General features: G+C 40.0%; 2 protein-coding genes, 1 long non-coding RNA gene and 1 pseudogene across 3 annotated transcripts; all 4 read right to left on the reverse strand.

Moving 5' to 3' along the window:
- Nucleotides 1-5,336: 5,336 nt before the first annotated feature.
- Nucleotides 5,337-8,259, reverse strand: LOC110706488 (annotated as a pseudogene).
- A 141-nt stretch (nucleotides 8,260-8,400) lies between these two features.
- On the reverse strand, nucleotides 8,401-9,065 carry LOC110706489. Its single transcript, XR_002508361.1, has 2 exons — nucleotides 8,904-9,065; nucleotides 8,401-8,593 (listed from the first exon to the last, which is right to left on the reverse strand). It is a non-coding gene; the product is annotated as an uncharacterized LOC110706489 (long non-coding RNA).
- Nucleotides 9,066-12,745: 3,680 nt separating this feature from the next.
- LOC110706610 (protein EXORDIUM-like) lies at nucleotides 12,746-14,094 on the reverse strand. The gene has a single exon (XM_021884553.1). It carries the CDS (start codon nucleotides 13,912-13,914, stop codon nucleotides 12,979-12,981), a length of 936 nt encoding a protein of 311 aa, XP_021740245.1. The 5' UTR covers nucleotides 13,915-14,094; the 3' UTR covers nucleotides 12,746-12,978.
- Nucleotides 14,095-16,078: 1,984 nt separating this feature from the next.
- Nucleotides 16,079-17,406, reverse strand: LOC110706611 (protein EXORDIUM-like). The gene has a single exon (XM_021884554.1). It carries the CDS (start codon nucleotides 17,203-17,205, stop codon nucleotides 16,270-16,272), a length of 936 nt encoding a protein of 311 aa, XP_021740246.1. The 5' UTR covers nucleotides 17,206-17,406; the 3' UTR covers nucleotides 16,079-16,269.
- Between the last annotated feature and the right edge of the window lie 7,127 nt (nucleotides 17,407-24,533).

Consider the following 24,533-nt stretch of genomic DNA (forward strand, 5'->3'; position numbering starts at 1 on the left):
TTTATTTTTTTTTAATATGAATTTACAAATTGTAACAAAACGGGGAAAAAAGACAAATTGGACTTTGGATGTGAATAATGCGTACTTTATATTATTATTACTTGAGTTGAGAAAATTGTACAATGATAACAATGATAAAAATCATACAATGATGGTATTAAACAAAAATTGGAAAATGATAAAATTGATATTTTTAAAATCGTACAATATACAATAATTGTATATTCTTCTTCTCCTTCTTCTTGCTCGTCTTCGTCTTCGTCTTCGTCTTCGCCTTCGCCTTCAAGGTCATCGGCTAGTTGCATAGATTGGGAACTAGCCGAACCCGAACCGGAAGCGGAGGTTCCTTCTTCGTTGTCGTTGTGGTCGTAAGAACGGTCTTGTGAGCGATTTTCCGCATCCAACCAATCTTTGAAACACACGCACATTTCTAGTGTTTCGGGTTTTAGACTTGTTCTTCTATCGTCTAAAACCCTTCCGGATGCGCTGAAAGCTCGTTCGGAGGCGACGGAGGAAACTTGGATAGCAAGAATGTCTCGTGCCATTGCCGCCAAAGTTGGATGCTTCGAGCTTTGTTGTTTCCACCATGCAAGGAGGTCGAGGCTGTTTATCTCATCGTCGTCCATGCCTTTGGTGAAGTCGTAACTCAGGTACATCTGCAACTCCGAGACGTCGCTTTGCGTTCTCCTGATTGATGATTCACCTGAAAACCTTGAAATCAAGTTAGTAGCTTGTGAAAATAAATGTTTGGCCTTCTTACTTACGTTTTTGGATGGTTGGGAAGGCCCTGAGCGAGGAACGGTGCCATATTTGGCTTCATAGACTCTATATAAATAAAAAAACTGATCCTTCACATTAGTCTTATAGTTTTCTACATCATCGTCAAGAAACATGCATTGAAAGTAAATGTCAACTAACATAAATGTGTTTTCATACTTTTGCCTAGGATCTAATATGGAAGCAAAAATATAAATCAAATGAATCTCACTATAATATTTACGCCACTTTTTTTCCATTGCTGGAAGATACTGATCATAATCACTTTGATGGCGATGATCAGCGAAAAGTTGGGCGAGTAAGCATGCATTAGAAAGAAAGTTTTGAGCACAAGGATTGTAAACAGTAGAAAAACAATACGTCATGTTATATAATAACTGTAAAAATTGCATATATCTTTCACAGTTATTCCAATCATCATCATACAAAGCATTTTGTGGAAATTTTTGGTTGTAAAATAATGTTAACGGGCCCTTGTACTCAATTGCCTTTGTTAACATGTCATAGGTGGAATTCCACCTAGTTGGGCAATCGGTTCTAATTTTTATTACTCTTATCTTTTGTTGTTTTAGAAAACTCTTCCATTCTTGGTATCTCATGTTAGAGCTATTAATAGACATAATAGCATCTCTGATTTTGCTGTAGTATGGGCCAATTGCCCGAACTCCATCCTGTACACATAAGTTAAGTACATGGCAAACACATCTAGTATGAAGAGCTTCACCGTCTAATAGTACATCGGTTAAGTTTTGTTTGATAAGATTAGCTGTGTATGTCATAGAGGTTGCATTATCAAAAGTCATAGACATCATTTTATCTCGAAGGTTGTATTCGTCTATTGCTTGCATTAAATGGTGAGCAATGTTAATGCCGGTGTGTGGGTATTCCAGCATTTTGAAATGTATTATTCTTTTTTGTAACATCCATTGATCATCTACCCAATGGCAAGTCACACATAAATAGTGATATTTATAACCACTATCCCAAGAATCGGCTGTTAAAGATACTCTACAGTTAAGGTTACTCAATTCGGCTTGTAACCGGACTTTGTACTCTAGGAAATTTTTCATTGCGGCGGAACGAACGGTTTTCCTAGAGATTCTTTTATGTTGGGGTTGTAGTGCTTTGTTAATGTAGGTGTTGAATGCGTCACTTTCCGAGAAAAGAAAAGGTTGTTCGGCGTGTACTATCATTTTTCCTAGTTCATCCCTATCCTTCTCATAGTTGTATGTAAAGCCGTATGGATGGAATTGGGAAATTTTGGGCTGGGTTAGATCACTAGCTGGTTTTGCACAAGTTTTCATGTGTCTAGATAAGTGTCCCGTCCCGTTTTTGGTAACTGCCGTGAATACACTATTACATGTTTTACATTTTGCCCATTGTTCACCATCTTTACTTAGGACAAAATAACGCCATACCTCACTCCTTCGGTTTTTCAAAAGTAGCATCTCAGTTTCGGTTAACCATTCATGATGTGTGTGATGGTTAGTAGTGGGACTAGTGGGAGTGGCAGTAGAAGGGGTAGAACCGGAGGGAATTCGGGTACTTTCTTGACTACCTTGGCTAGAACAATAGTTTTGTTGATCACCGATATAATTAGGTGGAAATTGATATGGTGGTAGTGGAAATTGGTTTAGTGGTGGTGCTGGAAATCCCGACGTATTATATGGCTCATAGCCCGGGGGGAAGTAAATGGGGTCATTGGTTTGACTCGTAATTTGGGGGCTCGTTGTATTTGGTGGTTCCCTAGAACTACTACTACGGATAAGTCGGCCTTCCCCCTAGACCTAGATGATGGGTTGTTCGATGCCATAATTAACAATTAATTTTTTAATAAAAAGTGGTTAACTATAATAATAATAATTAATAACAACAATTTTAACAATAAAAATATCAATAATAATAATTAATAACAACAACTATAACAATAACAATAACAACAAAAATAAATAATAACAACAATTGTAACAATAATAATAATTAATAACAACAATTATAACAACAACAATAACAATTAACAACAATAATAATTAAACAAGATTATTCTAATAATAACAATAAAACAATAATAAATTTAAGATTAGTTTAGATCTTACAACCGTGCTTCAACGCTCCACTAATTACGATTACGAACTTTTAAATTTTTTCCGATATTAGGAAAATAATTAGAGAATTTAAGAGAATAATTAGAGAATTTAAGAAAATAAGGATTATTAGAGATTTAGAGAATATAAGAGATAAGAAGAAGAGATTGTGATTTTGTGATTTGGGAATGAAATGGAGGTGAGTATTTATAGAATTTTCGGGGAGCAAATTGGCAAAAAACTAGCCGTTTTTTTAGCCGTTTTTTTGGCTTATTAAGGAGCTAGAATAAACGGTAACATTACCGTTGGCCCGCGGGCCATTCCGGGCCGTGCCTGCGGGCCAGCACGGCGGGCCATGGCCGTGCTCGTGCCGGGCCGTGCCTGGGAATTCTCAACCCTGTCCGTGGCACAGGAGTTGAACTTCGTGCCGTGCCGTGCTTGAATTCGGGCCGTGCCGGGCTGCGCCAAACGGCGGGTCGTGCCGGGCGGCATGCGGGCCAACCTGGCCCGTGCCCAGGTATAGAGTAGAGAGCAATGGTTTGGAGTAAAATTGTTTAATACGTAGTATAAATTCGAAATATGGTTAATATTTTTAGATTATGAACTAATGATAATGTAATCGGTTGAGACCTGAGAGTATGTTTGTGAAATTAATTTTTTTTTTCCCTTCCAAATGCCGGAATTCATTTGTGGATTGTAATTGATGTATTTAATAATATTTAGCTCCTATACTCGAGAACATGATGCGCATCATGCACCTAAAATAACAATGTAATTGTGTACATAACATGAATTGGATAACATGGAAATGGAATTGTGTACATAACATGACAATGTAACAAAAGATTTAAAGAATAACATGAAAGTTAAAAATATGGATTTTATGTTTGTTTTTATTTTTATTTTGTAACTACTTGTTCCTTTATTTGAAATGTATGTTTTTTAAAGCACGATACACATCATGTGCACATGTGAAGTATTTCGAGGGCAATGGTAAATAGAATTGTCAAATTTATCCATATTGTTTGTAGAAAAAAATAGTTGTGTAGTCAATTTAAACACAACTCCATATGATTGTAATTTGTATACTACGTATATTTTATTTAAGGTCACTAGTTTAAGTTTGATATCATCTCCGAAGCTACAAATATAGTATTCCTTTGGAGAATTAAATTACTTTAAGAAAATGCTGCTGATATTTTAATATATTGGAACAACATTGGGGTTAGACTTGGCAATGAAGAGTCTATTAGTCCAAGTAACAAAGGTCAAGCAAGGTGATTATTAGGAACTAAATTTTTAATAGTGGAGATGGTAAGGGTGAAAAATAAATGGAGAGTTTGAGAGTATGAACATGGTGGAGCCGATGTAAGAAGGAGAAGAGGAGGAGATATGGCTAGGAGGAGGAGGAGATTAGTTTGGTGACTAGGATTTTGGTCTAGTTACATTGAAGCTATGTTACTTGGACTCGCATGAAGTATCAAATTAGACACGGGTGTCCAAGTATCAGACTCGCCCATTTTTTTGAAAAAAGTTTTGTTTTTAGTTAAAAATGAAGCGTCCAAGTGTCGGTGTCGGTGTCCGACACGAGTCGTGTCGACACGGACACGTAAGGTAAATGGAAGAGTCCGAGTAACATAGCATTGAAGACTTAGAAATACACAAGATATTTACATCCTAATATGTGGATAGAATCATTACATACTCTATTAAGTGAAACAGAGGTTACCCGAGTTAGTGAATGGATTGAACACTGGAAATTGAAAATGAATGCCATAAAGGCATGAATGTATGTGGTATTTCGGATCCAAATGAATGTGTGTAGGATTGAGAATGTTGAGGATGCTGAAATGAAATTGATGTTAAGGCTTTATATATAGGAAGTTATGATTAGAAGAAAACTGCAATAAAAAAGTTGGAATAGTCATTACAGTGAGTGCTGTGCTGAAAAACATGACTGTGTTCCAAGTTTAAAATCGGGCTGCTAGTGAATAATTGATAAGCTCACTTTTATCTAGCTATTTCGATTTGTCTGACTTGCATGGGGTAATGTCCTTTGTATCCTCAATTTGGTATTAATATATGTAAATGGATAATGAATGTTAAAACATTGGGAGAAAGTATTAACAGAAGTAGACACTTTGAAGCATACATGAATATGAATACAGGTTTTAGGGAAGCAATAACTAAATTCAATAATATATGTACAATCTTTTTCTCCACCATTAACTAGAAGTTAATTGTTGACGATATAATTAGAAGTTTAGTGATTGTAGTTTCTCATCAGTCATCATACACAAAGGATTAACTGAGTAGATAAACCAGAGTTTAAGCTCACCTAACAGCTATGTACCATGACCTAGAGTACTTGTTAATCTGAATGGACAAGTATATGAAGTTGCAAAGTTACGGATGGACTGATGATTTCAAGGTAGATAATGGCAAAATTTTATTGCAACATGTGTAACTTAAAGGATACATGACTGAGAAAAACATATAATCTCTATTTGCTTCATCATCCTAGCTAGTATACATCTTTATACTTTTCCATCTATACATTATCTTGTAGGTAGCTTTTGTAACTTCTCAAACAGTCAAACTAGAGTTGAGCAGGATGAGGTTGTGGGATCATACAATGCAGGGAGTAGATACTTCCTCTTGTTGGTTCCGTTAGCATTGTAGCTAGCACCAGTTGTGGGATCCACCAAGAGGTCTCCGGCGTAACCAGGATAGGCTCCCTTTCCGTAGACTCCTGGACAGGCTGAAGCGGCCTCAAGTGGGGCCTCCTTAGGGCCTTGGAAGTACCCATTTCCGTAAGGGTTGGTTACAGTCCCTGCTAGAAGGCTAGCTAAGTTAATGACCATGCCATCCAAGCCAACATCATTGTTAGGTGCAGTCAATGGTTGGCTTTGTGGGCCGTAGATGGGCTAGTGGAATGGCCAGGCACATTGACCTGGGCACTGTGTCTCCGAGTTACCAATCCAGATGTAGGTGAACTTTTTTAGGCCTTGTTTGGAAATGTTGGTGGACCCATGGGTCCCACAACTGCTCATGCAGAAACCTTCTACTGCCACATCAGCCGCAGTTAAAACTACGTTGATGGTGTTAGGCTCTTGTGGGCCCTTTGTGGCCAAGTGTTAGAATCCAACTCCTTTTGATGTATTAGATTCCATTTAAGTGCTTTCCTAGAGTTTAGGTTATGTTTTCTTAGCTTGAGGTCCCATTATTGTGTTACTGTCAGATCAGTGTTCACTAGGGATTCTCCTTGTATGTCATTTAAAGCTCTTTAGAGGGCGAATGATTAATGAAATCTTAAAGCCTTCTACCAAGTGTTGCCTTGCTTTTATGCTTGTTTGTTGTTAGACCTTTATAGATATTGTGTCTTACTTGCATATTAGCTCCCCTCCAACCCAACTTGATGCGCTAAGGACTCGTGGTTCGGACCCGCTTGTGCCCGCTTTGAAGTATCGGCCGTCACAAGCCCCGACCACCCGCACTCCGTCGCCCTGATAGACGTGAGTGCTCCTAAGATTCTATTGCCCGCTTGTGTTGCTTTGTGCTCACAAGCCCCTCTTCCGCTCAAGGCTAGCGTTCTTGCCGCCAAAAGGCTAGAGCGCGCCGCACGTTTCGGGGTCCAAACTCCCGGACCGTGACACCAAGGCTGTAACCTGCTTGGTGGTGAAACTTTTTCCTAGGGAGTAAGTCTCATCAATGACTTGCTTGCCAAGGAGAGTGAGAGCAAAGTTTGCTGTTTGGGATTGGCCAGGTGGTAGTACTTGTCAATGGAATTCCACCACATGGCAACAGATGGTTGGCTTTCAATCTGTATAGGTGTTAGGGAGGTAACAAAATCAGAGATGATAGCTCTTTGGGTAGGCTTGAACTTGCCATACCAAACAAGGTTGATGGAGAATCGCCATGTAGGAGAGGACCATTATGGTATTGGAAAGTCATAGGCTGAGTGGAGGACTCTGCGAGCATCCTTGTTGCTAGGGTTGAATTGATCATAAGAGAAAGTAGAGTTAGAGGTATGAGCGAGTATATGTATATTGATGCCATTACGCTCTTTTTGCAAAGTAGAGAAACTCTGATTACAGTTAGTAATTTTTATGTTAGGAACTTATGAAAGGGAAGTTGGAAAACTGATGAGGATGAGATAGTAAGGAGAGATTGTGGGTTTTTATACCCCGAGGAAGAAGGGTGCAGAAGGAAGTTGTAGGATGTCATGTGAAAAGCCAAAAAGAAAGTTATGTAGTAAGCATTAAGTGTTAAATCTTTGACTGAGAAAAGTGTGAAGTATGTGATGTTAGATTATTGATTAAGTAGAGAACAAATTTTATTGCTACTCATTGGCTTTGCAAGTTGCTGGACATTAAACAATTATTGAAGAAAAATGTAAGTAAGATATTTCTTGTTTTTTGGACAAAAGGAAGACCACCTTGCAGCAGCTCAAGTCAACATTAAACTTCTAGAAAAGCTGGATCATGATTATGTGGAAAGTTCACATTTGGCTTTTTTTTTTTTTTTTTTTTTATGCTTAAAAGTTGCAAAGCTGATTTTTGTATTCTATAATTCCAAGTTATGTTGATCGAATACATTATTGTAACAAACATTTTTAAAAAACTTGTGCATATTTTTTGTTTTATCTTTTTTATGTTTTTTTGTAAGGAGAAGTGTCATATCGGACTGGAACCTCACATAGGTAATCCAGCCTAACTTAATAAATTAGGCTTTTTAGAAGTGAGAGGGGTAGACGGGAAGGGTAGGAGAGCCTCTATCTTTAAAGTGTCTCTAATATTTTTTGAAAATTAACGTGATAGGGAGGGGAAGGAAATGCTAAGTATGCAGTTTTTACCATCCATTTTAGGAGGGGTAAATGCACTTGTCCGGTGGAAATGAGAATGTACCCTATCATTTACGCTGTAAACATAGTCATATGAAGCTATGTGCGGCATATGGGTATGTTGGTCCTAAGGCCTAAGCATTCTATCTCTTGCCAAAACATAAGTTTGCAAAGGAATGATTATAGCAGAGTTTAGGCTCACTTAATTATGTTGTTCCAGGAGTACTGTTTAGATTTTCAAAAAATGGATAGTTAATTTGTGTTACAGTCCCAACTCCCAAAATAACTTTTATTGCAACATGTGTAATCAATGAATAATACTGTAACAATGAGAAAGTTTATACTATGTATGGAGTACTTTTTATTTTCTTTTTCACCGTGATAGGCTGATATATATTTTTATTCCCTCTTATCTAGCAATGGGGCGGGTCGGATGCGGAGGATGGTACCTCCACACCCATACCCGCCTAAAAATTTTATACCCATCTCCGCCCCACCACCCGTGGCGGGTACAATACCCAACATCCATACCCGCCCCGCCAGGTATAGTATAGAATCCATCCCCATCCCGCCAACCACTTGGATATCCATACCCACCTTATACCCGCCCCAAACCCGCCCCATACCCGCCCAAACCTATTGTCATATATCCAAAATGTTATGTTATTTCACAGTAATGACAATTACAGTACAAAATAATAACAACAATATTAATTATAATTAATTAACAATTTCATACTGTGAAAATTCCACAAATCCAAATCCAATAATATATACAAAGCTACAAAATCTCAATGCATGAAAAATCAATCAGTCACTTCGCATAGTGCTGCACTTTCATCTTCTAGCTAATTCCTCCAACCATGGTGCTGCAATTTCTTAAACTCACCTACAAAAATTTTGCATAGATTGACTATTAATATATACGGAGTAAATTCTAGGAGTAAAATCTAAAAAGTGGTTTATTAGGTAGTATAATTTGTCTAATATATTCATACTAATCATTAATCAACAGATCTTAACGTCTTAAATTAAGAGAACTCAACATCGAAATAAATTCGATACTTAAAATTACAATGAGTACAGTTGATTATAGAATAGATTAAGATGAATTTGTTCCATAATAAATTAGAATTGTCGCATTCAATCACAAAACCAAAGTAAACAAAACAATTAAAGAGAGATTAATTTATATATACCTTGGGGAAGAAGATGAATTGAACAATGGTGATTGAGACGAAGTAGTGAGAAAGAAGATGGATGACTGAGTGACTGACTTTCAGATAGAAGAATGGAGAGAGAATGAAAATAACGGCTGTTGAGGAAATGAATCAAATGAAAAATTAGGTTAAAGATTCTTAGTATTTGGGCGGTTGGGCTTGGGCCTTTCACATATTCTAGACTCTTCTTGGGGCGGGTATGAGGCGGGGCGGGGCGGGGCGGGGCGGGGCGGGTCTATTATAAAATTCATACCCGCCCCACCATCCGTGGCGGGTACACTTTTTACACCCATACCCGCCCCATCACCCGCCAAACCTCCCTCCATCCCGCCCCATTGGGGTGGGGATGGGGCGGGTCTTCTATTTAACCCGATCCAGTGCCATCCTACTCTTATCTAGTTAATCTCTATACATAATATTGCAGGTGGTTTCTGAACTTCTCAAACTAAAGTTTGGTGGTGGGATACTAGGATCATACAATGCAGGAAGCAATACTTCCTCTTGTTTTTTTCGTTAGCATTGTAGCTTGGTTATGGGTATACTAAGAGGTTGGTCACAATCCCTGCTAAAATGCCAAGTTAATGACCAAGCCATCCAAGACAACATCGTTGTTAGGTATGACTAGAGGTGGTTATTGATAATAGGGTCAGGGCCAAGCTTATAGGGCTTTTAATGGACAGGGCTTTTAATGGGCAGGATCAATATAGGACCAACATGTTTTTCCAATTTAATTGATAAAGAAAATACATAATGTAAAAATAATTATATAGATAAATTTGTATTCATATGTATATAATAATGGCTTTGTCCAATATTTATTTTAATTGATATTTTGTAGGCCCGCCCATTATCAACCCGCTAATGACCCGCAACCCACATTGACCCGACCCTATAAAATGTGATTCTCTTTGACCCGACCCGTACCGACCCTGACCCGACCCGCCCAATAACTAGGACTAGGTATGACCAATGGTGGGCTTTGTGGGCTGTAGATGGATTGATGCAATGGCCAAGCACATTGACTGATAGTTAGGTGAAGTATACTGTTGAATATTGAATCAGTAAGGGACTAAATTTGCTGCTATAGTTAGCTTTGGAAGTTGCTAAGCCAAAATAATTGTGGAAGAATTTTGGTAAGATGGCTTGCTTTGGACAAATTGGAGGCCAGCCTTGTGGCATCGCAGGGTCAACAATGTACATCAAGAATACAATATTATAAGTGTGACCGTGGGCAAGATAATAGCTGGACCTAAGTATGTGGAACTTCATGCTTGACCTCACTGGTGAGTTACTCTTTGTACTGTATACTCGTAGTTTATTAATCCCATTAAAGTGTGCATGGTTTTTATGACTTTTGTGGTTAAAGCTAATTTGATTAGCGATTAGCTAATACTTATAAGCATATAGGACATGTTTGGTGAATAGCTTATAGCTGAAAGATGAAGTTGATTGCGTTAGCACTGAGTGATTGTATTAATTGATTTGACTAACTTATTTTATTAGTTGATTGTATAACAATTTTTGGTAAATAGCATATAACTTAAAGTTGTTTGAGTATGTAAAATGACCAATAAAGCTAATTGTGGGGTAAGTAGTTTAGGTAGAATTTTAAATTAAATGGAGATATAAGTGGTATTTTAACCATAAATTAATAAATAAGTTAATTAAAGAACTTCTAAAAAGAGCTTATTTAGTAAAATGAGCTCTTTAAATAAGTTTCCACCAAACACCTTAAATTAGTTTATTTAATAGTCAATAAGCTAATATTGGCCCCATAAGCTAATTTTGCTCAAATAAGCTATTTATCAAACACAACCTAGTTTGTATACTTAGATTGTGCTTCCTCTATTTACATTAATTAATTTTGAAAAAAGGCTTATAGGTGAATTTGTGCTAGTCGCAGTGAAAACCTTGATTGATTATCGCATTGTATCTGTTAATAGATATCTCAATTCACGTTATAACATTGATACGAGTAATATTTAAATGAGTGAATTGGAACTTTTTATGCTTTGCAGCTTCAAGGCTTGTTGCTGCTAGATACTGATTGATTCCTGATCTTTGAGATTTGTATTGTATTAAATCAAATTAAGTAAGAGCAGATGGGGTTGAATATTTACTTGAACTAAATTTTCTTGATTGCATTAATTAGGGCAAAAGCAGTCAAACTCATCGGCCATACTCATCCACTGGTGGGCTCTTCAACATTCATATAGACCCCCCGAACTTGCCAATGATAGTATAGACCTACCCTTAAACATTGTATAATCATCAAATTTGTACCTAATTGCATGGTCTAACTGACCTAATACATATCCCTAAAGACAGGAAAATGACTTATAATAGTATTGTGATTTATGAACTTTATCTCCTTTGGCTGCTTTCTTGATGAATCAATGTCAAAGTTTCTTTGCTTGTCATTAATGAAGTAGCTAGTTTGTCCCTCTTAATGAATAAACATGACTATTTTGCCAATGATTTAAAAGAAATAATTCATGTATGGCAAGTGGATGTGCTCCCAATGATTAGTCTTAAGATTTTTGTATCGACATGATTTTTACTTTCTGACCTAATAGTTTCATCTTGAGATTACAAAACATTGGTATCATCCAAACATGTTGTAGCTATTTCTTAGGAGTTTTATTAGGAGAGTAAATCCCATGAAATGTAAATTCTCATGGGAATTAATTTCTATGTGAACTAAATAAGCACTGTGTAAGTTTGTATGCAGTAGTGGACACTAATACTTTTGCGCAATTCTCATGGGAATAGTTTTATACTCTTCCATGAATAGTTTGCTTCTTAAGTAGGGTGTCACATGGTGTCATTTAGATTAAGATATGGTTGTTACTTGTTAGTCATATTAGATCTGCTTTGGGTCAATTGTAAATTTAGTTAATTAAATAACCAATCAACTTTAATCATATTAAATTTTGAGTTCCATCAATTCAAGTCGGACACATCAATCAATCAAAGCCTTAATCCTATTAGTGGGGTCGGCTACATGAACCAAATTTGTTTATTCCGTGTAATCATCGACAAAGATCTCCTCCTCCTCTATCTCTTATGATCCAATACCTCATCCTCATGCAAATCGAAAAACTTCCTTTTTAACTCCTCTCAATCAATTCATTTTCGGTTTCCCTCTCCCTTGTTTAATCCCTCCATGGTCCCACCTTTCCGTGCACCATCAGGCCTCTGTCTTACATGCCCAAACCAACGCAGGCGATTCTTCCTGCCATACCTACCTTCTAGAAAATAACCTCGTTTTTTATTCTATCTCTTAGAATGTTTCTGCACAATCCCCTTTAACGTTCGCATTTCCTTAAGCTTCTTCTTATTAATGTGCTCCTTCTTATGGAGTCGGAAACATTGGTCAGAGTTAAAATTACGTCACCTGAGTTCGGTAGGTATTAGCCTATCAGGTCAGTCAAGCTGGCTGTTTTGGCTCTTAAGTCTTTAACAATAGGGTCAGCTAAGTTTGCTAGCTTTTTATTTTGTTTAGGGATGTGTTCAATCTTCAATGCATCTGAATTTGAGCTGTTTGAACTTGTAGTGCCTTTTTAACTTATCTAAACTTTGAAATTATGGGAAATTTGTCTAAAATAATGAGTTATATTAAGTTGAAGTTAACATATATAACCTTAGTTGTATAAATTCAATATATAAGATGATCAAGTTTGGTTGTTTGGGTCTCCTTTATACTTGAAAATTTTCATTCTTCTAAAAATATATCTTGCACAGAAACTTAATTAACTTAAAATTTACTCCCAATTTATTGTGATGATTTTGTAGTGTATAAATTTGTGATCCCATTGATCTTTCTAAATTTTTGGCCTTTTTTGCACCCAAATTTGTCATTTTATAAAGTTTTACTTCAGCAAAGTAAGTAATCAATTCTCAGCAATTTAGCTAGCACAAACACACGAATTTCTTAGCAAAACCAACTATACAATGAATAATTTAATTATACATCTTAAACTGAAGTGTGGAGTCTCTAACATTGCTAGTATCTTTACAATAGGAAAAAAATATCATTATATCTTATAATCTTTCAGATTAAAGTTGAGCAAGATGAAGTGGTAGGATCATATAAAGCAGGGAGCAAATACTGCCTCTTGTTCATTCCATTTGCATTGTAGCTAGCACCGCTGGTTGGGTTAACCAAGAGGTTTCCAGCATAACCAGGGTAAGCGCCTTTTCCGTAGATACCTGGGCAAGCCGAAGCAGCCTCAAGTGGGGCTTCCTTAGGGCCTTGGTAGTACCCATTTCCGTAGGGGTTGGTCACGGTTCCGGCCAAAAGGGATGCCAAGCTGATCACCATTCCGTCGAGGCCCACATCGTTGTTAGGTGCAACCAAGGGTGGGCTTTGTGGGCCGTAGATGGGCTGGTGGAAGGGCCATGCACATTGACCTGGGCATTGGGTCTCTGAATTGCCAACCCAAATGTAGGTGAACTTTTGAGTCCTACTTTTGGAAATGTAGGATGATCCATGGGTTCCACATCGGCTCCTACAGAACCCATCTACTGCCACGTCGGATGCGGTCAATATTACGTTGACTGCATTGACTTGTTGACCGGCTTTAGAGGCTAGCTCTACAAGGTGCTTGTTGGTGAGGGACTTACCAAGAGGGTATGTCTCATCTATAACTTGCTTGCCTACAGAAAGGGAAAGAGTGGTGGTGGATTCTTTGGGATTCGCAAGGTGGTGATACTTTCCGATGGAATTCCACCACGTAGAAACAGATGGTTGGGCTTCATGTTGGGAGGATGAAAGGGAAGTAATGAAGTCAGAAACGATGGCACGTTGGGCGGGCTTGAAGTGACCATACCAAATAAGGTTGATCGTAATCTTCCCATTAAGTAGGGGACCCTTGTGGTATCGGAAGGTCATAGGCTGAGACGACTCAGTGAGTAGCCTCGCCTCTACGGAAAAGCCGAAGAGGGTGAGGAAAAGAGCAAGGCATAGAATTTTGGGCAAGGATGCCATTGATTGATTGTTAATACTACAAAAAAAAGGAGTATATAATAGAGGAAAGAAGTGTTATGAGATGAAAATGTTTGAGTGATGAAGAGAATAAAATGGGAGTGTAGGATATATATAGTGTGCTGAAGTATGGTAAAGGAAATTACTAGGAAGAAGTATACACGAGTAAAGCGTTGAAATTAGGAATTGGAGAATTGTATAATGCTAATACTACCAACTAACAGCGGCTAAGCTAAACAGTGAACACAATAAAGTAAAACCGTGTTAATATGTTTGGAGTTGTGGGACAATATAATGATGGATTATCTAGATTAAGTTTTAAGGGTAGCTTCAATGAAATTAAAGGTCAACTTTAGGATGCTGCTGTGAACACGCTTGTTGTCATGGTCAAGTTTAAGCTGTGATTCATATACTTGAAAGTTCAAACTAAGTAAACCGATTTTAACCTGAACGACATTTGTAAAAATCCAAAAATCCAAAACCGGAATTGTAATTTCATTGTTTAATCTTTTTAATTAACTTTTTTAGTACAATTTTTTTTTTCCTCTTTGTACTGTAGTTGTTGATGTCCCACTTATAGGATTAAGGTTTTGATTGATTGATTTGTAGTCATTGATAAGTCTTACGGTATTTTATACTTGTGACATGCTGATTTGCTACTTCTTCCATTTTTTTAATGCATCACTATGACTTTTGCACTATTCACATATCACGGTTGATTTAATTTTTTCACCTCTATAAAATAAATAAATGTTATTATATAATATATCATTAAATTAGTCATAATGTTTAGTTTCATAACATAATTTTGTCACAATTTTTACTATTAGCTAACTAAAGATAATATTGGTCAAAATTTTGTCTCAGCAAATGTATCGGACAAACTGATGCTTTTTTTTTTTAAAAAAAAAAGCCATAAAAAATAGAGGCAGTATAAATTGTACGGTTGTTTGATGTGGAGTAGCTAATTATAAATATCTTTAAGCTTAATTTAACAAGTAACATCTTAATATCTCTAACTCATAGTAAAGTAATTCATCCATTAACTTGTGTTCATTATAAATATTCATCACAAGATAGGCAAATACCACCCGTAAGTGGGAATAGACGATTGTAAAAATATGTGAAGAAAAAGAGGAAATTTGGGTTAGCTACCATCTTCTTATGTTACAATAACAATTACCCAAAGGATCAATAGATGTTAGTCTTTATTTTTTGCACAATAATCTCTCAAGGAAATGTCCTCTGGTTTCTTGTGAATGTTTAAGACATTCATTATTTAGGAAAAAATGCCCGGAATAATCCCACCTTTTGCCCGTCCGCTGAAAATAATCTCACCTTTCGATTATTTTTTAATAATCCCACCTTTACCCCGATCTTTTTTAATAATCGAAAGGTCGGATTATTTTCGGCGGACGGGCCAAAGGTATGATTATTGCGGGCCAAAGAAGTAGTTATTACAACGTAGTTTTCATTGTCTCTTTGGTACATACAAGTTTATCTATACAACCAAATTAAGTCCTACTTAGCTTAGGTTGTAATCTTGTTTTTTAATTAATAGATTTCTTTGTAAAAAAAAAAAAAAAAAAATTAAGTCTTACTATATTATATTCATGATCTAAGCAATTAAGCTTTTATTTTGTCTTATTGATACTTACAAGTTTAACCATTAAACTGAACTATAATTCTCTAGTTACATGCTGATGCATACAAATTTAACATCCTTTAACATATTCCTTTGTTGTGAATATAAACAGAGAGTTCAATAAAACAATCCAGGACAATAAATGAATAAATGAGAAAATAACAATCTTTCTGTTCACCAATCTATCTCTTAACCAGTAGTTGATTTTCGACTTTACAGTCTATTTTTGTAAATTCGTTTAGCAAATCACCATTATTGAGCTTTTAGTTTGAAAAGCAATGAGGGAAGTTTTGGTTTAGTGAGTCTGAAACTGTTTATTGTACAAGGTATCAATTATAAGAATATGATCGATATTCGAACGGCAAAACAGAAAAAACGCATAGGATTAACAGAGTATATAATGCTGGGATTAAGCTGAGCGTCATAGTTAATATTTCGTTTTAAAATATTTTTATAATAAGGTCATTATTTGTTCATCTTAGTCCCTACAAGTGAATATTTTTAGGAATGACAGAATCAATGTGATATGTAGGTAGACAAAGGTAACTTATTATTGCAGTATGTGTAAACCAACGAATACATGACTATTGTTAAAAAAATAAATATACTACGTATGTAATTTCTATTTGTTTCTTCACGCTAGTAGTACTCCGTATACAATTTTATACTCCTATCTATACATATTATTGCAGTTGATTTCTGAACTTCAATTCTCAAACAGGAGTTGAGCAGGATGAGGTCTTGGGGTCATACAATGCAGGAAGCAGATACTTCCTTTTGTTGATTCCGTTAGCGTTGTAGCTAGCTCCGGTAGTGGCATCCACCAAAAGGTTGCCGGCATAACCGGGGTACGCCCCCTTTCCGTAGATTCCGGGACAGGCTGATGCAGCCTCAAGAGGTGCATCCTTTGGGCCTTGGAAATACCCGTTTCCATAGGGGTTGGTCACAGTCCCTGCTAAAAGGCTAGCCAAGTTAATGACCATGCCATCCAAGCCTACGTCGTTGTTGGGCGCCGTCAATGGTGGGCTTTGTGGGCCGTAGATAGGTTGGTGGAATGGCCAGGCACATTGACCAGGGCACTGTGTCTCCGAGTTACCCACCCAGATGTATGGGATCTTCTGAGTGGGTTCTTCGGAGACGCGGTGGGTCCCGCACCTGCTTGTGCAGAAACCTTCTACTACCACATCAGCTGCAGTCAACACTACGTTGATGACATTGGGATGTTGTGGACCCTTTGCAGCCAAGGCTTCAACCTGCTTGGAGGTGAGGGTTTTGCCTAGGGAGTAAGTGCCGTCGATGACTTGCTTGCCCAAAGAAAGGGAGAGTGAAGTTGGTTTCTTGGCATTAGCAAGGCGGTAGTATTTGCCAATGGAACTCCACCACATGGCCACAGATGGTTGGCTCTCAGGCCGCGAAGGTAATAGGGAGGTGACAAAATCAGAGATGATAGCCCTTTGGGTAGGCTTGAAGTTACCATACCAAATAAGGTTGATAGAAAACCCACCACTTAAAAGAGGGCCATTGTGGTATTGGAAAGTCATAGACTGAGTCGAGGACTCTACGAGCATCCTTGATGCAACACTAACATTGACAAGAAAAAGGAGAGTGATAGGCAAGAGGAAGTGTTTCGAGGCCAATGTTATCGCCATTATACTCGATAATTGGAATGTTTACTGATTAGCAAGTTGTTAAGTTGAGGATGAGAAAAAATAAGGGAAGTTTGTGGTATATATATACCAACAATAAGAAGGGAGCATAAGGAAAGTGGTAGGAAATAGTGGGAAAACTCCAAGCAATGAACAATATGCTAACGTATGAATATTTTGACTAATAGAAAGTTAAACTAAGATGTTAAAAGAGTGAGTGTATATTGAGTAGGGAACATAATTTGCTGCTAAAGGTAGCTTAGCAAGTTGTTGGACCTAAAAATATTGAGGAAGAATCTAAGATGTAGGCTTGTTATGGATTATATGGAAGCCAGCTTTGCAGCAGCTAAGGGTCAACTTAATAGTTCAAGAATATTATAACGAGTACGCATGCATGGTCCTGATAATAGCTGGACCTTGAAAATGTGGATACTTCGTGTTGTTTCTCTATAGAATATAGTTAGCTCATTTGATTATTCAACTAATAGTGTGTTAGAGTAGCACCTAAGCAGGTGATGTAGATTTAAACGCATGTGTCTCGATTAGAGGTGGAAAATGGATCCTTTGGGTAATAGTTGGATGATGATTCATTGTTCTCGATTTCAAGTCTTTTTAGAGCTATTGTCAATTTCATGATGATGTATTAATCAATATTAAATATGAACTATATTAATTTTTGAGTTACGTTGGGTAAATTTGATTTGGTAAATCATATAATCCTATATAAAATTTGAATTCGGGTCTGACTTTAAAATATCTTTTGTAACCAGTTTACTCCCTTTGTTTCTTTTTAGCTCAATTTCCGGTCAGGGATAAATCCAATGAACTAAGCAAGCAGCAGACTTGACTTAGTTGATGACATTAATTAGAGGCAAAATTAGTCAATCCAATCGGCTATATATATCTCTCACCCACTCGTGGGCTCTTCACGAGCAATACAAATTCATAGATCCTAAACATGCCAGCGATACTTTGTACTAATCTAGGACCTACCCCGAACAAAGTACACCCCTAATTGTACGGTCTAACTAACTCAAAGCATATCCCTAAAGATTGGGAAAAAACAAAGTACTAGTAATATTATGAACATATTATTATTAATATTATGAACTTATCTTCTTTGGCTGCTTGTTTGGATTCTAGAATTAGAAGAATCAATGTCAAACTTGCGTTGCTCATAATTATTGAAGTTGTATGTCCCTTCACTTTATGTTAATTAAGAGGATCCATAATTAATGCGCACCAAATTCATTTTTGGTACCAATTAATTTTGTGTATTGTTTGCTATTGTTACCCTACCTTATACCGAATTATGATATTTTTGCTAATCGTTCGATGGGTGTTCAAGACTATTTATGTACACAATTAAATGTGAGGAAAGTTAGGAGTTCTTGTAATTCGGCGTAGTACAGTACAATAGTAGTTTATAGATAATGAAATAGTAGGCTGTGTTCACAATGATCACTCATTTGGTGATTATAATGATTTATGGATATGATTAATTTAAGGCGGTATCGTTTTCATGCTGAATTATTTTTGAAAGAATTTAATATTACGTACCATTTTATTCTTTTTAACAATACTAGTTGTTTGGGTCCAATTAATCTAATTGGGCCTAGTCATGTATTTGAGTCCAATTATCTTATTGGGCCTGGTCACTAAATGACTTCATATTCCAAGGTCAAGGCCTGAGCCTCCAATCAAGCCAAGTCAACCAAGAGTCCTTTGGTCCGAATTGCCATGGTCAGCCCATGACTACTTAAAGGCCCAATTGCTCTCCCCTCATCATGTGCAAAGGTATAAAAGCCTTCAATTCATTCATTCAAATAACAACACAACAAAGTCTCAAGCATTAAATCTCTTGCATAGCTTTTTCTCTCTAAACACTATTTGACTTCGGCATCGGAGGGGTCTTCCTTGGATCCACCCCCGAGGCCAGTTTACGTGTTTTAGTTGTGCAGGAAACCTTCGGCCCATCATCAACTGGACCGGACCAGTCTTCAGCCACTTCAGCGGGCCTTCGGCAAGGCCCCATTGTTTTCATCCGAAACAATTTGGCGCCGTCTGTGGGGAAGACTTTTAAAAATCTTTAAGCCAAATTTCTAATCAAAATCATCTTGCAATCATCTTAGTAGCAATGGCTAAGAACCGCAAGAGCAAAAGCCTCCGTCAAGGAGCAGGCGAAAAGCCTAAAACTCCTACACCGTCCCCCTCACCGAACCGGAACTCTCCCAAGGGTGCCAGCTCGGGGGGAGGATCATACAGGGAGGATTCCCTTTCTCCCGTAATTCACAACTCTCATCACAGGCCGAGTCCCTCTCGGTCTAGCAAAGGTCAGTCCGATCATAGAACTCATTCAGTGCCCCAAAGCCAACCATCGACCATCAGCTCTCATTCCCACACTCAGCCGAGGACCCCTTTGACGGGGCCCAGCTCGGAGGAGGTGGCGAGAGCGCTGGCAGTGCTCATGGAGGCAATGAGGGCACCAAATATGCCTCCACCTCGCGATCGAACTCCTCCGCACACCCGGCATCAGCGGAGGAAGCTAGACCATGATGGTGGGAAACCTCCTTCCTTCCGGGAACTGGAAAAGTGGGAAGAGGATACCTGGAGAACTAAAAGAGAGAGGAAAAAGAACCCTCAATTTTTCAGAGGATCCTCAACCTCTCGACCAGAAACGCGTAAAAGCAGCAGCTCAGCTTCTCGGCCAGAATCGGCTCGCCGAGAGCAACCTGAGACTGTTCGCCGAAGCGTCCTCGACCGACTCGGCGGCAAGGAACCGAGCGTGCACAGTCGCCTCTCGTTCCCTGCAGCCGAGGCCCAGACTTCCCAGCCAGGGACGAAAACCACTCCTACCTCTCTAAGAGGGCGAAGCGCGGTCCCTTCGGCCAGGAACAAGGGCAAGGCCGCTATGCTACCCACCAGTTCCCCATTCGAGCAATGGATACTGGAAAAGCACGTGCCCACGGTTAAAATACCGTCACACATCACATATGATGGGACTTCGGATCCGAAGGACCACATTGCCTCGTATGAGGCTCATATGCATCTTTGCCCCAGGTCCGAAGCGACTTGGTGCAAATATTTTCCAACCACTCTCAAGGGGGTCGCGCAAGCATGGATCCCCAAGGGAGTGAAGCAAGGCTCTATAACAGGGTGGGATGATCTGTCCTCCAAATTTAGGAGCAAGTTTTCCACGGAAAACCGCCGAGAGAAGACTACTGCAGAACTCATGGGTCTGCAACAGGGGGAGACCGAAAGCCTCCGAGACTATCTGACCCGTTTCAGCAACGAGTCATCCAGCGTCTCTCAGCTGGACCAGGGGCTAGCCATTTTTGCAATGCAGAATGGCCTTCAGCCTGGGAAGTTCCTAGACTTCATGGTCATGCATACCCCGCAGACCTTGGAGGAAGCTCTGAACGCCTCGGATAAATTCATCCGAGCCGAAGAGTGGAACAAAACAAAAACCCAACCTCAATCTGGGGGAGGGAAGCAAAAACAAACACCCTCGTCTGAAGGCCAAGGCCAGAAGATAAAGGGAAAGGCCAAGGCCTCGGAACAATCTTCGGCCAACGAGCCAAAGAAGGAAAAATCTGCCTCATACACAGGCAGATACGAGTCCTACACTCCGCTCTCTCTTCCACGCGCCAAAATTTACAACGTGACGAAGGAAGACCAGAGTTACCGAAAACCTAGACCACTCCCAAAGTGGTATCAGCGACAAAATAAAAATCAGTGGTGCGAGTTCCACGAATCTCCGGGACATAACACTGAGGAGTGTATCCAGCTGAAGGACCAGATCGAGGACATGGTCCGGAAGGGATACTTGAAAAAATACATCGCGGATCACCGCGAGAAAAAGGAGGCCGAGAAGTCAGCAAAGGACTCTCGGCAAGACCTCGACTTCCCCCGGAAGAACAGTAAAAATGCGGAGGGAAAATTCTCTCCGATCAATGTTATCTCGGGAGGAATATGCTCTCGGAGGGAACACAAGCGACACCTTAGGGCTCTGACCCACCAGGTGAACAACGCTGACATTCAGCCTCCCCAGTCGCCGGTGCCGAACATGACGTTCACAGCCGCCGACTGCCGGGGGGTAACGTTCCCTCACGAGGATCCGTTGGTGATCATCGCCACGGTGGCCAACCACGACGTCAGCAAGGTCCTTGTTGACGGTGGCAGCGGAGCAAACATTCTGTTCCGAAAGACCTACAATCAAATCAAGCTGAAGCCCAAGCACCTTACGCCGGTACCCTACCCGGTATCCGGATTCAATGAGGCTTCAACTTATCCAGATGGGAAGGTGACACTTCCTGTCACCATCGGCTGCGATGAGGCAGCCAGGAATGTCATGACTGAATTTTTGGTCATTGACGCTCCTTCAGTGTACAACGTGATTTTGGGGAGACCCATAATTCAAGGTCGTCTCAACTTATCATCAGCTGATGATTTACGTCTCAAACGCCGGCTTCCCCGAAAGGATCCAGGGCAGCCAAAAGGACGCCCGAAGGTGCAACTACCTCAATCCATCCACTAGTCGCCCAGATGACGATGACAAGGATGAGGAGGAGAAAGAAAAAGAAAGAGAGCCCAGCACAAAAAAGCCAAAAGGCCTAAGTGCTTCGGCCCAAGGTTCTGTGCCCAGAGAAAAAGGGCCAGAAAGGGAAAAGGCTAGCTCTTCATCTGAGCCGAAAGACTCAGAGAGCCAGCCGAAGAACTAAAAGTCTGGGACTCCTGCTGACATAGACAACAGGCCAGATTGTGAAGAGTCCAGTCCATCAGCAATGGACATGGACCAGCAGACTGAAACGGTCGAGTTGACCGAAGGAGACGCTGATAAATGTGTAACAATCGGGATGGACCTTGATCCGAACACCCGTTGTGAACTTATTCAGCTCCTTCGGGACAACAGAGATGTGTTTGCTTTCTCGGCAGCTGATATGCCCGGGATAAGTCCAGACCTCATCTCCCATAAGCTTAATGTTGACCCAACGTGTCGACCAATTAAGCAAAAGAAGCGGAATTACTCCGCTAATAAGAACCGAGACATCGCAGCCGAGGTCAAAAAGTTGCTGGAGGCAGGCTTCATCGAGCCTTGTCAATATCCAGAATGGCTGGCAAATGTGGTGATGGTTCAGAAGGCCAATGGTACCTGGAGGATGTGCGTTGACTTCACGGACCTAAATAAGGCCTGTCCGAAGGATTTCTATCCCTTGTCGAGGATCGATCAGCTAGTCGACTCGACAAGTGGCCATGCCTTGCTTAGTTTCATGGACGCATTCTCGGGGTATCATCAGATCTTCATGCACCCCGACGATAGAGCAAAGACGACATTCGTCACGAACGTCGGGGTGTACAATTATAAAATGATGCCCTTCGGATTGAAAAATGCGGGGGCAACCTATCAAAGGCTGGTGGATCAAGTTTTCGCCGATCAAAAGGGCCGAAACATGGAAGTCTATGTTGACGATTCGATCATCAAAAGCAAAAAACCTGAGGACCATGTTAAAGACCTGGATGAAACCTTCGCCACCTTGAGAAAGCATCAAATGAAGCTGAATCCGAAGAAGTGTGTCTTCGGCGTGAAGTCAGGGAAATTCCTTGGGTTCATGGTCAGCAAGAGGGGGATTGATGCCAATCCCTCCAAAGTTAAAGCAGCGCTCGACCTTCCTGAGCCGAAAACAAAGCGGGATGTTCAGCGGCTCACCGGAAGAATGGCAGCCCTCTCGAGGTTCATTTCCAGAGCTTCGGATAAGGGGTTACCTTTCTTCAAAGCCCTGAAACTCCCGAAAACAAAAGAGCTCGTTTGGGAGGAAGAGCAAAAAGAAGCCTTCAAGCAGCTTCGGGAGCATCTGACTTAACTCCCAACACTGGCTAGCCCAGCAGAGGGAGAAACTTTGTATCTGTATGTGGCTGTTAGCCCAGCCACCATCAGTGCAGTGCTGCTGAAGGAAGAAAGCAAAATTCAGCAACCGATCTATTTCGTCAGTCACACTCTTACGGATGCCGAGACTCGCTACCTTCTACTCGAGAAAGTCGCTTTTGCGGTAGTGGTAGCTGCTCGGAAGCTGAGGCCCTATTTTGATTGCCATCAGATAGTGGTCTTAACTGATCAGCCGCTGGAAAAAGTTCTCGGCAAAGTTGAAAAATCTGGTAGGCTGGCCAAGTGGGCTTTTGAGCTCACCGAATTCAACATCAGCTACCAGCCGAGGGCTGCCATCAAGGCTCAAGCTCTAGCGGATTTCTTGGCCGAATGCTCGTACCAAGAGACGCTAGACAATGAAAGGAAAGTCTGCACCGTGTTTACGGATGGATCCTCCACTGTAAATGGTTCGGGGGCAGGGGTAGTGATAATCTCTCCCGAAGGCAAATCCTTTGAGTATGCACTAAAATTTTCTTTTAAGGCTTCGAACAACGAAGCCGAATATGAGGCAACAATCGCTGGCCTAGAATTGTGCATCTCCCTGGAAGCCGAGCATGTCTGCTTGAAAACAGACTCTCAGCTAGTTGCATATCAGATCAGTGGCAGCTACGAGGCCAAAAAGCCCTCCATGATAGCCTATCTTGCCAAGATCAAATCAGTCATTGCAAAGCTGAGAACTTTTGAGGTTCAGCTGATCCCAAGGGGTCAGAATACTCAAGCCGATGCACTCTCCAAACTTGTCAGTTCAACTCTCACTAAGCTGAACAGATCTGTATATGTGGAAGTGCGTCGAGAAAGAAGTGTTGACGAAGCACCTGAAGTGTGCTGCGCTGACCCAGAGCCTAGCTGGATGGACCCCATCCTAGCTTTCAAGCTTCGGGGAGAAATTCCCGAAGATAAAATTTTGGCCTCCAAGCTGAAGAGAACTAGTTCAAGGTTCATTGTCTTCAGGGGGGAGCTTCTGAAAAAGTCCTTCTCAGCCCCATTGCTGAAATGCGTGGGACCAATAAATGCAGATTATATCCTACGGGAGATTCACCTCGACATCTGCGGGAACCACATTGGGGGAAGGACCTAAGCCCACAAGGCATTGAGGGCCGGATATTACTGGCCCACCATGATCTCAGATGCTAAGAAGCTGGTTTGGAAATGCGAAAAATGTCAAAAATTTGCACCAGTTATCCATCAGCCAGCTAGGGATCTTCAGCTGATCCTTAATCCACTCCCGTTTGCCCAATGGGGACTGGATATACTGGGACCATTTCCGGATGCTGTGTACCAAAAAAAATGGCTGATAGTCGGTGCTGACTACTTCAGTAAATGGATCAAGGCCGAAGCAGCCTCGAACATTACAGAGCAAACTGTCTGAAAATTTATCTGGCAGAATATCATCACTCGTTTCGGCATC

The sequence above is a fragment of the Chenopodium quinoa genome, unplaced genomic scaffold (assembly GCF_001683475.1).
Source record: "Chenopodium quinoa cultivar QQ74 unplaced genomic scaffold, ASM168347v1, whole genome shotgun sequence".
Lineage (NCBI taxonomy): Eukaryota > Viridiplantae > Streptophyta > Magnoliopsida > Caryophyllales > Amaranthaceae > Chenopodium > Chenopodium quinoa.

Excerpts from the sequence above, each read along its gene's own strand:
- LOC110706611 (XM_021884554.1), bottom strand. The coding sequence starts at position 17,205 with ATGGCGATAACATTGGCCTCGAAACACTTCCTCTTGCCTATCACTCTC.
- LOC110706610 (XM_021884553.1), bottom strand. The coding sequence starts at position 13,914 with ATGGCATCCTTGCCCAAAATTCTATGCCTTGCTCTTTTCCTCACCCTC.